This window comes from Maylandia zebra, linkage group LG18, assembly GCF_041146795.1.
Source record: "Maylandia zebra isolate NMK-2024a linkage group LG18, Mzebra_GT3a, whole genome shotgun sequence".
In the NCBI taxonomy this organism is placed as follows: domain Eukaryota; kingdom Metazoa; phylum Chordata; class Actinopteri; order Cichliformes; family Cichlidae; genus Maylandia; species Maylandia zebra.
This window is the reverse complement of record NC_135184.1, coordinates 1,684,322-1,701,910: the sequence shown is the minus strand read 5'-3', so window position 1 is coordinate 1,701,910 and position 17,589 is coordinate 1,684,322. Positions and strand designations below refer to the sequence as shown.

Below are 17,589 nucleotides of genomic sequence, written 5' to 3'. Positions count from 1 at the left end.
CTTTAGCTTCAGCCAAGTGGAAGCTAAATTGTCTAGTCATTCATATGTAAATTAGGTTGTTACCTGGGAATTCTGGAGGGGAGTGGGGGTGTGTGAATGAGGGGGTGGGGGGGCTGCTAAAAGCTGTGAACTTCCTTTTGTGTTCGTCTTGATGCATTCTCAATCATCCAGGGAAATAAATCTCCAAAAGTCACCAACTTGGAGTGTTTCAGTTTGCCATCTTAGGGAGAAATCAACACACATGGGTGTAGGTCCTTTGTTGCTGAGATTTATTGATAAAAACAGTACAAAAAACCAACCATTTGTACACATATTTACAAATAATAATAAAAAGTGAGTGAGTACATTTCAACATTGTCAGCAATCACTCACAATCCTGGCACTGCCATGGTATCTGTAGTCTGCATTTACCACATGTGTATCTGTAGCAGTGAACACATCGCACAGTGGCATGATTGTTCTTGCATTTGTGTTTGACCTGACACATGGCTCTTTTTCCAGGGCTCGGTGTGGAGGGTTGTGTCCGAAGCAACTGTTCTTTTCTTGCCTTCTTCCCAGCTTCCCAACACTACCAAAAGGAAGCCAAACACTGTCTCCCTTTACAACAAAACAAAGTGTGGCGTGGATGTGATGGACCAGATGGTTCGGGAGTACACTGTCCGCAGAGGAACACGGCGCTGGCCAGTTGCCGTGTTTTACAACATGATTGACATGGCAGCACTGAATGCACATGTGCTGTATCAAGCATGCACCGGGACGAAGGAAAGACGGGTGGACTTCCTGGTGGAGCTTGCAAGAGAGTTGGCTCACTCTCATGTAGCTGCGAAGAAGGCAAGAAAAGAACAGTTGCTTTGGACACAACCCTCCACACCGAGCCCTGGAAAACGAGCCACGTGTCAGGTCAAATACAAATGCAAGAACAATCATGCCACTGTGCGATGTGTTCACTGCAACAGATACACATGTGGTAAATGCAGACTACAGATACCGTGGCAGTGCCAGGATTGTGAGTGATTGCTGAAAATGTTGAAATGTACTTGTGTGATTCTTACTCTGAATCTGAATAAGTACGCGGGACCACTGTGTGCGGTAAGACCATCTCTTTTACCTCCTGTATGACCATCTACCGGCATGCATTGCCAGTGCGTAACACGTAATTACACAATCAAACAGTGAACACATACTGCCCATACAACAAATGTACCAGAGACAATTATGAATACACCACATCTCCCCTTTTAAACAAAAACAGAATATTACTTTTCTCAGGACAGAACTTCCAACCAGACTACCTCTTGTTTCTTTTTTTTTCTCTTTTTCAAAGCCATACAAGAACATCTGGCAAACAATCTGCATTACATTTTTAACCTTTTGTTTTTGTTTTCTTGTTCTTTTTAGCTTTATTTTACTGTGCTCTACAAAACCATTATAACACAGTTACATAACAACCTTTTTTTTCTCTTACAGATCTAACTTTTTAGGTTTAACTATTGGCCTCCCTGACTTGGTTCTGACCACATCAGTGTTAACAGGTGTAGCAGCGATCACACTGGGTGTTTGAGGCTTCTGCAACACAGGCACATTAGCAGGTTCATGCACAGGTGAACTTAAAGGAATCAAATGCACACGATTACGCCTCACAGTCCCTTGTGGTAACTCCACTGTGTATGATCGGGGTGTAGAGTGATTTTGGATAACAGTGCCTGTAGTTTTGACATCAGTCACCCAAACTTGCTCTCCTGGGGACAGGCTGCATAAAGGTTTTGCGCGGTGGCGCCTGTTGAAGTTTGCCATGTCCATCATCCTCTTCTCCCTTTCCTTTTGAGCGAGCAGTGCGTTGTCCGGCAGTGTGGGCTCCAGCTGCGATGGAAGCATCGGCAGTGTGGTTCGCAGACGTCTGCCCATTAAAAGCTCTGCAGGGCTGTATCCGGACTGCAGTGGTGTAGCTCTATAGGCAAGAAGAGCTAGATAAGGATCAGCTGCTTTTTTCAGAAGATTTTTTACAGTCTGCACAGCACGTTCTGCTTCTCCATTACTTTGCGGAAACTTGGGACTGCTTGTGATGTGTTTGAAGCCGTATGCTGCTGCAAAGTCTGTAAATATTTGACCTGAATACTGTGGCCCATTATCAGACATGAGGACCTCTGGGATGCCGTGACGGGCAAAGAAAGATTTCAGGTGAGTAATGACGTTGTTTGATTTTGTCCTGTTTAACAAAGCAATCTCAACAAATCTAGAGTGATAGTCAACAGCGAGAAGGTAAGTTTTCCCTCCCAGCTCGAAAAGATCTGTGCCCACTCTCTGCCATGGGCGGGCAGGGTATTCTGTTGGCATGAGTGGCTCACTGTTATTGTGTCTTTCTTGAATACACGTTTTGCACTTGAGCACCATCTCAGAGATTTGTTGACTCAGCCCGGGCCCCACACTGTTTGGCATGCACGAGCTTTACATTTTACCACACCTTGGTGTCCTTCGTGAAGTTTTTCCAGCACCTCGTTTCTCATCGCTGAAGGAATGACAAGCCGTGTGTCTTTTAACAAAAGGCCGTCTTCAACAGTGAGCGTGGCTCGGTCAGGCCAGTAATTTCGCAGTAAAGGCTCTTGTTTTGCATGTTCTGGCCAGACTTCGGTGCACATGTCCATGACGCGAGCACACACACTGTCGCTTTTCAGTTGTTCCTTCAGTGTTTGCATATATGATGAACTGACAGGCATGTTTGCTACAATACTGTCCACATATATGTCTGTGCTTTCCATTAGCTCTTTGTCTGACAGGTTCATTGGTTTTTTCAGAGGTGAGCGGGACAAAGTATCTGCTGTCCAGAGCGATTTCCCTGGGGCGTACTGCACAGTGTACGAGTAACGCATGAGTCTCATTCTGAATCGCTGGATCCTGGGTGGCAAGAGATCCAGAGCTTGTCCTCCCAGTAAGGAAACGAGAGGTTTGTGGTCCGTTTCAAGACAAAAATGTTTACCAATCAGGAAATCACGAAAACGCTCACACGCCCATGTAGATGCCAGTGCCTCTTTTTCCACTTGTGCGTATCGTTGTTCTGTAGGAGAAAGGGACCTCGATGCATACGCCACTGGTCGCCATCCTTCTTCCCACAGCTGCAAAAGAACACCTCCGAGACCATAGGATGAAGCATCTGCTGATACTTTAATGTCTCTGTTGGGGTCATACATTGCGAGCACTGGGGGTGAGGTCAGGGCATCTCGTAATGTTTTGAAAGCTCTCACTTGGTCAGTTCCCCAATACCATGCGTTCTTTTTGGAAAGAAGATCTCGCAGGGCTTTGTCTTTTTCAGCTAAATGGGGGATGAACTTGCCCACTTGATTCACCATGCCCAGAAAACTGCACAACTCTGACACATTAGTTGGCTCTGTCATTTCTGTAATTGCCTCCGTTTTCTTCGGGTCGGGACTGATTCCTGTATCCGCTATGATGTGACCCAAGAAAGCAACCTTGCTCTGGGAGAGCTCGCATTTTTCAACATTCAGCGTTATGCCTGCTTTTTCCAGTCTTTGCAGCGTAGCATGGAGACGGGAATCGTGCTCCTGATGGTTACGTCCCCACACCAACACATCGTCAATGTGACACACCACTCCTTCGAGACCCTCGATGACCTCCGCCATCATGCGCTGAAAGTGTTCGGGCGCTGAGTTGATCCCAAACGGTAGGCGGTTAAAGTGGAACCGCCCAAAGGGTGTGATGAAGGTGGTGAGTTTGGCAGACTCATCGGACAGGGGAATCTGCCAGAAGCCCATGTTGGCATCCAGTTTGCTAAACACTTTGGCTCCTGCGAGCATTCCGAGACTTTGTTCAACCGATGGCAGCACATATTTTTCCCTGCACACATACTCATTTAGTCCGGTAAAGTCTACGCAAAGTCTTAGCCTAGGGCTGTTTTTCTTTGGAACAACAACCATGCCGGCACACCAATCCGTTGGTTCCTCAACTCGGGTAATGACACCAAGCTCTTCCATTCGTTGGAGTTCCTCTTTTACCCTTCCCATCAGAGGCAGAGGAAGCCTTCGCGGAGTTGTGAGTGAGTACGGCACAGCATTCGGTTTGAGTTTAATGTGATAGGCCCGCTGCACTTTCCCTAGACCATTGCAAAGTTTAGGTTAAGTAGTCTTCAGAGTGTCCATTGAAACCGCGTCAACTCGCACCAGCAGGCCAAGAGCTGTAATGGCGGGCAGGCCTAGCAGTGGAGTGCTCAGGTTTCTTACAACATAGACCTTCTCTGTTGTCTGTTTCGCTCCGTAGTTGAGCTGTAGCTTTGTAAAACCTGCAACGTCCAGTGGTGTTTTTCCAGGGCCTAACAAAGGTTTTTCTGGCTGCTGGAGAACTGGTCTGTGTTCGTTAGCAAAAATCTTTGATAAGTCCGAGTCAGCTATTACAGTCACATCTGCTCCAGTATCCAGTTTGAAAGTGATTTTTGCATCTTTCACTTGTATGATGGCTGTCCACGCCTGGCCGTCACTGGAAACTGAGCCGAGGAAGAAACCTTGCTCCTCTTCCTCCTCAATACTTTGCACTGTCTTGCTTTGTCTGCAGACTCGCTGGTAGTGACCTTTTTTTCCACATAAATGACATTTTGCATCATTTGCTGGGCACTCAGGTTTCGGATGTGGAGAGCCTCCGCACTTGTAGCATTTGTTACTTTGTCTCTTGCTATATTGCTGTTGTGTTTTGACAGTTTTATTTTTGAACATGTTGAACTTTGTTTTGTCGTGCTTTTGTATCACTCTGTCAACTGTTTTCGCATTTACATGCATTACATTTGTTTCACTTCTCAAAGCTGACTGTTGCTTTTTGATTTCTTCTGACTGCCTGGCCATATTTATAGCTTTATCCAAGTCCAAGTCTTTTTCCATCTGCATGCGCTCAGACAGCCTCGTGTCGGCCAAGCCCACTACTATTCTGTCTCTTATCAGCTCATCGTGGAGCGGTCCGTAGTTACAGTGCTCTGCTAATGCATGCAAGGCAGTCACGAATGCATCAACAGTCTCATTCGGCTCTTGTTTGCGCATATTAAAACGTGCGCGCTCATAAACAACATTTTTCCTGACAATGAAAAAGTTGTGGAAGCTATCTCTCACTTTAGCATAGTCCCGTTGGTCTACATCACTTAACTTTAGTCCTCTCAGGACGTCATCCGCTTCGTCTCCCATACAATATATGAGAGTGTTCACTTGATTTTCCTCCGAGCTCGCAGACAGATTACTTGCCTGACGGAATCTCTCGAAGCGACGGACCCATCTTGTCCATTCGTGTGGTTTGGAAAAATCAAAGGGCTCCGGTGGTTGGATGCTAAACGTAGCGCTGGGAGTGCTAGCCGCGGTGCTAACTCCTGCCCTCGGACGATCGTCTACGTCGTCATTCGGCATTGTGTTTCCACCTTCCCCTTCTCCTCACACTCGGCAGATGTATGGAGTCTTACAAGTCACACAGCACTTCTGACACCATGTGTGATTCTTACTCTGAATCTGAATAAGTACGCGGGACCACTGTGTGCGGTAAGACCATCTCTTTTACCTCCTGTATGACCATCTACCGGCATGCATTGCCAGTGCGTAACACGTAATTACACAATCAAACAGTGAACACATACTGCCCATACAACAAATGTACCAGAGACAATTATGAATACACCACAGTACTCACTCACTTTTTATTATTATTTGTAAATATGTGTACAAATGGTTGGTTTTTTGTACTGTTTTTATCAATAAATCTCAGCAACAAAGGACAAACACCCATGTGTGTTGATTTCTCCCTAAGATGGCAAACTGAAACACTCCAAGTTGGTGACTTTTGGAGATTTATTTCCCTGGATGATTGAGAATGCATCAAGACGAACACAAAAGGAAGTTCACAGCTTTTAGCAGCTCCCCCACCCCCTCATTCACACACCCCCACTCCCCTCCAGAATTCCCAGATAACAACCTAATTTACATATGAATGACTAGACAATTTAGCTTCCACTTGGCTGAAGCTAAAGCCTAGCTAAAAGCCTACCAGCCATTTGGAAGGCGGGTTTTAAAGGTAGAAAGGTGGAAGGCTGGGCACTGCTGCTCTCGGGGGACTCTAAGTGTTAAAGTGTTGCTTATGTGTGATTGTTCTCTAAATAGCATCATGTCTGCTTTTATGAGCTGCTTTTAGATTTGTGAGCCATCAGTCCTCTGATATATCAACCAATGAAGGCGCTGATGTACTTTTTCATTGTATTTTAGTAAAGTTAAAGTTGGGGCTTCATTGTTTGTCTGCAGTATCTCTCACCTGGATGACCGAGCATGCATCAAGACGTTTGTCTGCAGTACTTTTATTGACGGTGAACTGAGGTGCTGACAGCAACCATGACTCATAGACATCGGTTTTAAATATGGATCATTTCATAGTTTTTATTGGGTTGTAAACTCAGTTTCACTGTGAGGTCAAAGGAGCTTGCAAAGAAAAGTGTCTGGACTTCTTTAAGTTACTTGAAGACGTTTCACCTCTCATCCGAGAAGCTTCTTCAGTTCTAAGGTCAGATGGTGGAGAGTTTCACTGTGAGAGCTGACTGACGACGGCAGACAGAAGCAGGTGAGTGTGCTGGTGTCAGTGTTGAGTCTTTATAATAAAGAGTTTTATGTAAAACAGCTCTCTGTCTCTCTGTTTGCTTCTTGTCTCGGTGTGTGGAGCAGCAGCCTGGTTTTCCTGTCCGTGCTGAATGATGCTGCTTCAGTTGGTGGACTGTCTCTCTGTGTGGTTAGGAGGCTGAAACAACACCGTGCACATCCCTCTTCACATCTGCTCTGATTTAAACAGCTGGGGCCCGTTCTTCGTACCGCGCTAAGTGAGTTAGCTGGATGAGATTGTTGACGATTTCGCGTGATCCTGGATCGTTCGGTTCCCCGAAGCTCATCCGGGACTTGCTGTCATAGCAACAGAGCCGTAAGCGTAAACCTGCTCGGGAGCAGGTTTACTTTATGTAAACAGGATTAGATCGCGGCCACGCAGGTATGTCCGCGTCATTCATACGAAAGCAACAGCGATATTCCACCACTGTTTCACCATAAATAAATAACATCAATGTAACCAAAGATAATGCAGCACTTGATCCTTTTATTGATGTCACACAGATACATACAGGTCATTTCCTAAAAAAAGGGAAATGTACTATTAACATTCTATTACATGTATGTGATTATTACATATGTAATTCATATTTCAGAGTAGTAATTGTAAATTACTTCGTGTAATCAAGATGAGAGACCACGGCTATAAAAGCGAAGGTGGATTTGGGAAGTCTGTCGCAGCCATGTCCTGTCCGTTTACGCGAGCAACCCATTGCGGAAGGTGCAAGATTGATAAGGAGAGTCCTCAGAATTCAGCGTATATTGCGGGACAGACAGGATCCTTTAGCTCAGCGCGACAGTGTGCTCATAGAGAGATATCGATTTTCCCGTGAGGGTATTATTCACTTAACCAACTTGTTGACGAGGGGGTGCAGGACCACCACCTGTCTTTTTTTGCTCTGCCCTTTTCTTGGTTGCTGTTATAAACAAACAGATTATTCCAGGGTCTCTTTCCAAGAGACTAAAAGCAATATAAGTGATAAATATTACCATTCTGTAGAATATTCTTATATTTCACTTTTACCTGTTCCCATGTTCTAGTGGGTCCTGTCGTGGCTCTAATGTGAAAGGGGATAAAATATAACATATTATAATATAATATAATGTAATATAATATTGGATAATATAGTGTAATATAATAAATCTACCCTACCGCCTACTGGTGTTGGTCAGAGGGGCCGATGGCGCGATATGGCAGCCTGGCTTCTGTCAGTCTGCCCCAGGGCAGCTGTGGCTACAACTGTAGCTGCCTCCACCAGTGTGTGAATGTGAGAGTGACTGAATAGTGGCATTGTAAAGCACTTTGGGTGCCTTGAAAAGCGCTATATCAATCCACTCCATTATTATTGTTATTATTAAATTACTTACGAGTTTAATTTGTCAGCAACTTTCTGCCAGCCCTCTCTCCTTGCTTTTGCAGCCTTTGCAGTGTTCCCTTGCGTTCTGATTAAACTCTGAAACTCCTGAAATCCCTCACTCAAGAGTTCTTGCTCTGCTGCCGAAAAATACCGAGCCGAGCGCGCTCCGTCGACATTTTCGCCGACCAATCAGAGGGTTCTACCATCGATGCGTAGCCCCTTTTACGACACCCAGTGATGTCACATTACTGCGTCCAGCTGTACTAAACGTCAACAGCAGGTGTGTTCGGGGAACCGGATTAGCGCGCTCACGGTTAGCGCGATGGTTTGGTCTTGGATGTGTCATTTGATCTTGGATGTAGTAAGCGACGTACGAAGCACAGGGCCCTGCTCTAGTTTCTGTGGATAAATCTGATAAACATGGTTGAGCCTTAGCCCCATGTTTCATTTCTGAAAACTGGCAGGTTTACCTGAAACAGGGTAAACAGCCCTGTGATGATTCTCTCTGAATTATTCTTTGACACGTCGTCCCCTGAGCTGCTTTGGAAGCTCACACTGTAATGTGATGTGTAATCACATGAGTGATTGAAGCTGTGCAGAGTTATGAAGGCCTGAATATATTTGCCAGCAGCATGTCCCAGCATTCATTTACTTAAAAATATTTGTAGCATAAAGCTGCTGAAAGTCATTAAGTCTTCTTGTTTTATTAATGTGTCCTGCTGAGTCAGCGCGCAGACACCAGTCTCTGTTTGCTGACACATCAGTGTCGTATCAGGTTACTTTGCTCTTTCCTCCTGTTCCTCTTTTTTACGCCACCATGTCCAGCATGGAGGTGTGGTGCTGCTTTCTGATTGGCTGGACTGTGGCTGGTCTGACGTGTGAAAGCCTCCTGCGGTAAAACACCCTTGTTTAACAGCTTTTTCAGAGACTCTGGAGCTCCCTGATTGTTTACCAGGAGATGAAAGCATGACCAGCTTTTAAATCAAACTTTATTCAGTCTTAAAACCTGCTCTGAAACAAACAGGAGGCCGTAACCTGCAGCCAGGTTTAACACTTAGAGTCCCCCGAGAGCAGCAGTGCCCAGCCTTCCACCTTTCTACCTTTAAAACCCGCCTTCCAAATGGCTGGTAGGCTTTTAGCTAGGCTTTAGCTTCAGCCAAGTGGAAGCTAAATTGTCTAGTCATTCATATGTAAATTAGGTTGTTATCTGGGAATTCTGGAGGGGAGTGGGGCTGTGTGAATGAGGGGGTGGGGGAGCTGCTAAAAGCCGTGAACTTTCCTTTTGTGTTCGTCTGATGCATTCTCAATCATCCAGGGAAATAAATCTCCAAAAGTCACCAACTTGGAGTGTTTCAGTTTGCCGTCTTAGGGAGAAATCAACACACATGGGTGTTTGTCCTTTGTTGCTGAGATTTATTGATGAAAACAGTACAAAAAACCAACCATTTGTACACATATTTACAAATAATAATAAAAAGTGAGTGAGTACATTTCAACATTGTCAGCAATCACTCACAATCCTGGCACTGCCATGGTATCTGTATTCTGCATTTACCACATGTGTATCTGTTGCAGCGAACACATCGCTCAGTGGCATGATTGTTCTTGCATTTGTGTTTGACCTGACACATGGCTCTTTTTCCAGGGCTAGGTGTGGAGGGTTGTGTCCAAAGCAACTGTTCTTTTCTTGCGTTCTTCGCAGCTACATGAGAGTGAGCCAACTCTCTTGCAAGCTCCACCAGGAAGTCCACCCGTCTTTCCTTCGTCCCGGTGCATGCTTGATACAGCACATGTGCATTCAGTGCTGCCATGTCAATCATGTTATAAAACACGGCGACTGGCCAGCGCCGTGTTCCTCTGCGGACAGTGTACTCCCGAACCATCTGGTCCATCACATCCACGCCACACTTTGTTTTGTTGTAAAGGGTGACAGTGTTTGGCTTCCTTTTGGTGGTGTTATCAGTCTGAACCACGCCGTGCATGCTGCTAAGAATATAGACTGTCTTCTTCCGTTTGGCCGCATACGCCGTCAGCGTGGCAGCAGAGGTTGAAAACACCTAAGAAATAAGATAAATTGTTATTTCCATAGCACTTTTACACACAATGAAACACATAAACATAGAACCACAAAAGACCTGCAACATACCTGAGTGGTGAATTCATTGCGATCTGTCTGTCTAGTGGATTGAGGAATTTCCCTGCGAATCTTGTTGACTGTGCCGAGGATGGTGGTTTTCCGTCCAAGAAGTTTTTGCGCAAGTGAAAGCGATGTGAAAAAATTGTCCGTGGTAACATTTCTGCCCTTGTCTAGGAATGGTTCCATCAGCCTCATCACTACATCTTCAGACAGTCTCTCCTCACTGGGACGATTGGGGTCCTTGCCAAGATATGGGAGGACATTGCAAATGTACTTGGATTTTAGGTCGCAGGCCACCCAAAACTTGATCCCAAACTTGTCCGGCTTACTTGCAATATACTGCAGGAAACAGCACTGAGTCTTTGATGGGAAAAGCTGTTCATCAACGGTGATATGTAGACCAGGGTTGTAGCACGTGATGCAGTTGGTGACAAATGATCCCCACACACTGGAAATTGCAGCAAACTTGTCAGTCTTTGCTCGATCACTGCGGGTGGACTTGTCATCAAAGCGTAGGTGTTGCATGATGTCTTGGAAGCGGTTTCGTGCCATAGTTCCAATTATCTGTGGGTTTCCCAGGTTTGCTGACCAGCAGTCACGTAGAGATGGAACCCTGTTAACTCCCCGCAAGATCACAATTGCAATAAATGCCATTAGTTCAGGGAGGTCCATGAACCAATGAACATGCTCCGTTTCCTGTGCATGTTGAATAGTCCATTCTTGAATGCTATGAAGCATGTCAAGAGTGATGAAACACAGGAAGCTCTGAAGGCGACTTGAGATACTTTTCCTGGCCTCAGCCGTTGGCTCTCCATCTGCAGCGTACGCTTCTATTGGGGTGAAAGGGAGACAGGTCCCCACCTGTTCTTCACGCCACACTGTGCCATCTTTCGCTGTCTCAGTCCCCAAACAAGCTCTCTTTTTAGGTGCAGAAGCAGTCTCCTCATCTGCAGTGAGAACAAATTCAAATTGTGAGCAATGGGAAGGTCAAACGAAATCACAAATGCATGCATAGATACTAATTATAATTCCAGTATCTCCTCATCTGTATCAGAATAATGTCTGAAATATCTTACTTACTACATCCACTTACTTGTTTGAAATGAAATAGGAAATGATATGAAATGAAATGTCTTCCTAAATAAAAAGATACAACTAGAGTTAGGGTTACTAGCTAACCCTAATCCTGCTCTGCTTTTTTAGTATTTCTCACTTACTTGTTTGAAATGAAATAGGAAATAATATGAAATGAAACCTAACCTGAAGACTGATCAGACAGCTCCGAGTCCGAATCCGGCTGAAGTTCTAGGTCTTCTCCATCCGAGTCACAAGGGTTGACTTTGCTCAGGATCATTTCCAAGGCCTGCTGCATTTTCTTTCCTTGGAGAGGAGGTTCGTACACCACAGAATTCTTCAGGGCAATGAAGGATTAGGCTAAATGCAGTGAGATTGTATCCACCTCAACACAAAAGGAAGTCCCCCCCCCACACACACGCACACACACGCACACACAAAGAGGCAGTTGGCAGTTACACATCAGCAATCATTCACACACACCCACTCCCCTCCAGAATTCTCAGGTAACGACCTAATTTACATATGAATTGATGCTAAAGACTAGTGATGGTCCGCTTGAAGCTGAAGCTCCGGTGCGTGTGTCAAAAAAATCAACACACTGCTTCAGAAGCACTGTGTCGAAGCTTGATTCGTTTGGCCAGAGTCACGTGATCAGTGACGTCCGAAGCTTCAGTTAGAGCCTAACTGCTTCGGTGTCTGATTCAATGGTTTAAAAGGAAATGAATCATTCGCGGGATTTGTGGAGCGTTTTGATGGTGACAGCGAACCACTGATCATTCCACTGAGAGATTTGGAGCCAGCGAGGAATAAAGGAGGTTCTGTTGTGTTCTGTCGGGTGGGTTTTCCAGCTTTGTGTTCTGGCCGTTTGCTTTTGTTTTGTGCGTGTTTATTATATCTGAAAACGGGAAAATGGTAAAATGTCAAAAATCTGCTTCCATAATATAAATATCATTAAATAACTTTAGAAAGACTTCCACTTGACTCTTTACATGTAATGTTGTAAAACTATATATTTTATTGTTTAATTAATCTGAAAATGTTAGTCTGCCAAATGTGCAGCAATTGAATTTATCTATTCTCTTTAGCTGATAGTTTGTGGGGCCCAGGTAGACTGTATACCTGCATCTCTACCAGTTTCTCTGCACTCCAGCCTCCTCTGTGCCATGTGAAGGGATTTTCCTTAAGGCAGGAGAAATTATCGCCACGAAAAGGAACAGTTTCGGCCATCGCACAGTGGAACAAATTTTCTTCTTAAATACAAATGAAAAAGGGTTACCTTAAATGCATCATGTTTTTCATTTGCAAGTTCATAAGCATTTTCCCTTTCCATTTCACAATCAATTCTACCCCCAGGTCAAAAATATGTCTTGGAAAATTTCCCTAATATAATATTATTTATAAATACACCTGTCTAGCGATTAACTGCATAAGTGCATGGAGGCAGGACCTCACAGCAGAAGCCTACTCCATAATGTGTTGTACATTATCATATGTATATTATATGTAATGTGGTATTTTTCAATTATTGTATTTACCAACATCAAGAAGTCACAAGAAAAGAAAGACCACACCATGATGCATGTTTAAACAAGGAAAGCTTACTGGTCAAAATTATTTATTAACCAAATAAACCACATTTTTAACCACCAAAGAATACACGTTCAACGCAACACAACGGCGGCCCAATATCAGACAGAACTCCGCTCTGTAGTGGGCAATCTTAATGAAGCAGTTGGTTTTATTTTGTGGATTCAAGCGGCTCTTCATATTTTTGGCCACCAGATGTCACCAGAGAGGACGGTGTTGAAAAGCTTCGAGTAATGAACCGTTTTTCAATACAAGCTTCAGAAAGCTTCATTTGGCCATCACTACTAAAGACGAGCCAAGTTCGCTTCCATTTGGCTGACAGAGGGTTAGAAAAGTCTGGGGCTCTACTTAGAGCCCCCGAGAGCAGCCAGTTGGCTTTTCTACCTTTAAAACCTACCTTTAAATCGCCCTGCATCGTCACAAGAGTTTGGACTTTTGCTCGTCAACATTTCAGCTAGTCTGTTTGATTTCATGAAATGAAGTCTTCGTCCTCTTCCTGCTGCAGGGCGAGTTGGATTTATTAAAGCACACAGCGCCTCTGTGTGAGCGCGCACATCACTGACACCGACGTTTAAACCTGCTCCCATTCAACGGCACCGCCTGCAGAATATTCAGGTGAAATGTCAGAATAATAAAATGCTTTATTTCCAATATTACTGTAGTTATTTTTGGGAGCGCTCAGGTTTAGAGTCCTGTAAAGGATCTGAACTCACCGATGACGGAAAGTCGCAGTCACACTTCATGTGCAGCTCTTATCTGGTTTTACTTTACCTTCATTAACCTTTGAACCAAAAACTCAGGACCGAAAAGAACGAGAAAACAAAAAAAAGATCTCTCTCACACACATACACAGAGAGACTTGAGACTGCTAGAAAAACATTTCAAATCCACAAAACATATAAAATAACTTAAAAAAATATTCAAGGCTGCAGGATAACAGAAATATACAAATATAAGCTCTTATTGTGAAGTGTAAGTGGAACTTCCGTCTCCTGCTGTTGACGCAGCCGCAGTGCGCTGCAGGGACTAAAATCCGGCGGCTGCTGCCTGTTTTCGGCTGTTTTCGGGCTCTTCCGGTCAGCATGGCGCACCTGCGGCTCCTCCGCGCGGCGGTAACGGAGCGGCTCGCGGCGGCGGCGGAGGAGATCCTCGTGCTGGTGGAGAGAGTGATGGTGGAGCGCGAGGACGAGCTCATCCGCCTGTACGCACCTACGAAGCCCGCGACTGTCGGCGGGGACGCGCACACAGGTCCGGTCCAACGTGAGCGAGCTTCTGGTTCTGTTGTTTATTTTTCACAATAAAAGCTTCAGCGGAACGAAAACTGACAGACCCGCTAACGTCAAACTTCCTCACCTGGTTCCGCCCCCTGACGTCACAGGTTTGAGCTCCTCTGAGGGTGAAGGAAACACGCTGAATAAACTCTTTCATTAATCGGGTGATGTTTGACTCGAGCCGGCTCCAAGCTCTTTGAACAAATAAACAAACGTTCTGTTATTTCTGCTTTGGTTCGTTATCAGGGCTAGTTTTAGCCCCTCCCCCCCAGCATCAGTGAGCAGATCAACACAGGCTGACCTGATGGATTATAATAAATGAGTGTTTAATGTGCGAGGCTTTCACACTCTGAGTATAAAAACGAATAAAGACAAACGCAGGTGTTCTGATTTAATCATCGTAAAAGGATTGTAAAGTTGCTTTCAGACAACAGTCAAAGTTTCTCACTGAGGCTCTTCAGGTAGACTTCAGACCCTCCCACCTGCACTGAGGGGTCCTCCAGAGATCTGATTGGTCAGCAGGCAGGGAGACCTGTCCTGGGCTCGTCTATGGGGAGATGAATGGGTTAGCTAGCGTGGTTAAGTCGCCATGGCAACCTACACTGATCACACCCGGTGGCGAGCAGGTTATCTTCAGTGTCAGCTTAAAACTGTCACGTTCTTCCTGATTCTTTTATTCACGGCAGGGGTCTCGACCTCCAGTCCTCGAGGGCCTGAGACGTTTCCATGTGTCCCTGCTGCAGCACACCTGAATGCAACTAGTAGGTCATTAACAAGAGTACAGAACTTGACTGCATGCTGAAGTGGCGACCCCTAACCCCACTCAAGTAAATGCAAGAAAATTCAAGTGTTTGGAAAAATGTCCTTCTGACAAAACATTTATTGCACCATGTTCATTCACTAATGAGCTGCTCGTCGATTTGTTTTCTGCAGTTTGTGGTTCTGTTTGTTTTCTTTAAGCTCAAGAATCTTTTTAATGTTTCAAATATTCTCCAGAAATTAAAAAAAACACGCTCTCGTCCTCTGCAGACACTCAGCACCTCCAGGAGTCTGAGCCGCCGACCATCAAGCAGGAGCAGCAGGAGCAGCAGGAGGAGGTGTGGGTCGCTCCTCAGGCAGCAGAGGAGGATGTTAAACCATTCAAGCATGAGCTGCCTGAGGAGGAGGAGGCTCAGATGGTGGAGATAATGAAAGACGAAGCCCAGCCGAGCACTTCCTGTGAGGAGCCCGTTGCTCCTCCTCCGCATGGTGCTCCTGCTGTTGGTGAAGGCGGTGGAGGAGGTGGGACTTCCTGCAGCTGTAAAGTTTGCGGGATGAAGTTCAGCTACCGGGGCTCTCTGCTGAACCACGCCGAGACTCACGCCGCCACCGAGTGCTGCCTCTGCAGCGTGTGCGGCGAGCCGCAGGCTGACCGGCAACGCCTGCTGGAGCACCTACGGACACACCTGAAGAGCCACGTCTGCAAGTTATGTGGGAAAAGCTTCCAGCGGCGGGTGGAGCTGAAGGTGCACACACGCAGCCACACGGGCGAGAAGCCTTTCAGCTGCCGGCTGTGCGGGAAGCGATTCACCCGCAAGAACAACATGGAGATTCACATGAGGACGCACACTGGCGAGAAGCCGTACCACTGCACCATCTGTGGGAAGGGCTTCAACATCACCTCCTCCATGATCCGCCACGCCCGCACGCACACCGGGGAGAAACCCTACAGCTGCCGCATGTGTGGGAGGGGCTTCACGGCCAGCTCGGACATGAAGATCCACATGAGGACGCACACGGGCGAGAAGCCCTACACCTGCCCCGTGTGCGGGAGGGGCTTCGCTCTCAGCACGCCACTTAAACACCATATGAAGCACCACACGGAGGAGCGGCCGTACTGCTGCAGCCACTGCAACCGCTGCTTCAGCGACGTGTACACGCTGCGGCGCCACATGAAAAACCACGGTGAGAGTGCGGCGTCCTGACGGGTGGCGAGGACTGTGGGCGGAAATCACACTTCCTGTTTTTACCACAGATTGGGTGGTGCCACTCCGTGAATCAGGACTTTTTTTTTTCCTTTTATAATCTGGATTATTTATCAGGCGCTGCGGGGTCGACCGCCATTCGCTGTCAGTTACGGACCAATGAGAGCCCAAAAGTGGAACGAGGTCACGTGGGCTCGAGGACGCCGCAGACGCCACGGCCGTGACTTATTTCCTGTTAAAGTTCTGGAGGCCGCATTCACACCTGGTGCACTTTTAAACCTCCACGCAGTCTCACGATGATAAAAACCTGCGTGGTGTCTGCAGACCGCGGCTCACGGTTCACCTGCAGAAACACTTCTTCACGCCCTCTGGATCAGTGAGGCCCAGACTGTGTGTCATGGCCCTCTGGTGGGCCCTGAAGGTACTGCAGGCCGGACTGAGAGCTCATGCGCAATAAAAATCTCAGCTCAAAAGAGTTTAAAATCTTTAACATTCACACTTTCTAAACCTTTAGACAAGAAGAAGATTCAGTTTTGTACTCCTGTTAATTCTGACAGGATTTGGTTGATGACATCAGATTTTTCCATGAAAGTTTTCTTTTGAATGCCAGAAGAACTTTTTGACTCAGGTTTTACATTTTAGCTTAAAAATTCCTTTAAAATTTACACTGAAAGAATGAAACATCCACGGGACGTAAACAAGTTCCTCGCTGCTGTTCCTAAGTGATCGTTTTAAACATTTCTCAAAAGACAAGATTCAAAAACAGCACAGACACACAGGTCACGTGTCAGTTTCCTCTCATTTTAGTTTTTATTAAAGGCGATGCAGAAGTTTGAGACCCAATAAAATTTTCTTTTCATGTGATTTGCTTTGATCTGTGTTCAAAGGGAACCAGAGTAAATATGGTGTCAGTCTGATCAGAACTGATATTAATATTTTGTTTTATTTAAATGTTGGGATTTTGTGTGAAATATAAAAAAATGAATGCAGTGACCTCTGACCTTTTCAACAAATAAGACATCACTTTGTATATTTTATATTCAGGAATCTTTTGATGCACAAAAAAGGTTTAAATAAAGTTGATACAGGAGCTTTCACACAGCAGCAGCCCAGATGTTTTCAGGTGTCGCTTGATGAGTTCACCTGCTCGGCCCTCCGTGTTCGGTTTCATGACCTCAGGACGTCGGCGGTTAACTTTTGCGTGGTTGGTCTGGATGACGAGAGTTGGCAACAGAAAACACGTCAAACATTCGGTGTGCGCAAGGACTCAAACACTCTGTTTAGGAGGAAAAGCCCACGGATGGAAACATGCGTGTAGTTATTCCCTCTTTAGTTTCCGGAGTTTTCCAGAGTTTTCCAATTTTCAGTCTTATAAAAACAAAAGTAAAAGCTAACCCTGCAGTTCCTCTAACGTCCACTGGAGGCTCCATGTTAAAATGTTTACAGTTAACACCTGTACAGGGGGAGGATGTTCTTACAGCTCACCTGTTTACATTTATTAAGGCTTAAGGTTTGCATTATTAGAGGCGTGGCCTCTTTGACCAGCAGGTGGATGGTGACAGAGGTGGGTGG

The 17,589-nt window shown here is 45.6% G+C and overlaps 1 protein-coding gene across 1 annotated transcript; it reads left to right on the top strand.

Annotated features, from left to right (window-relative positions):
* The first annotated feature begins 13,787 nt into the window (after positions 1-13,787).
* On the top strand, positions 13,788-17,112 carry LOC101478670 (uncharacterized). Its single transcript, XM_076876691.1, has 3 exons — positions 13,788-14,042; positions 14,740-14,814; positions 15,083-17,112. Exons 1-3 carry the CDS (start codon positions 13,865-13,867, stop codon positions 16,015-16,017), a joined length of 1,188 nt encoding a protein of 395 aa, XP_076732806.1. The 5' UTR covers positions 13,788-13,864; the 3' UTR covers positions 16,018-17,112.
* The last annotated feature ends 477 nt before the right edge of the window (positions 17,113-17,589 follow it).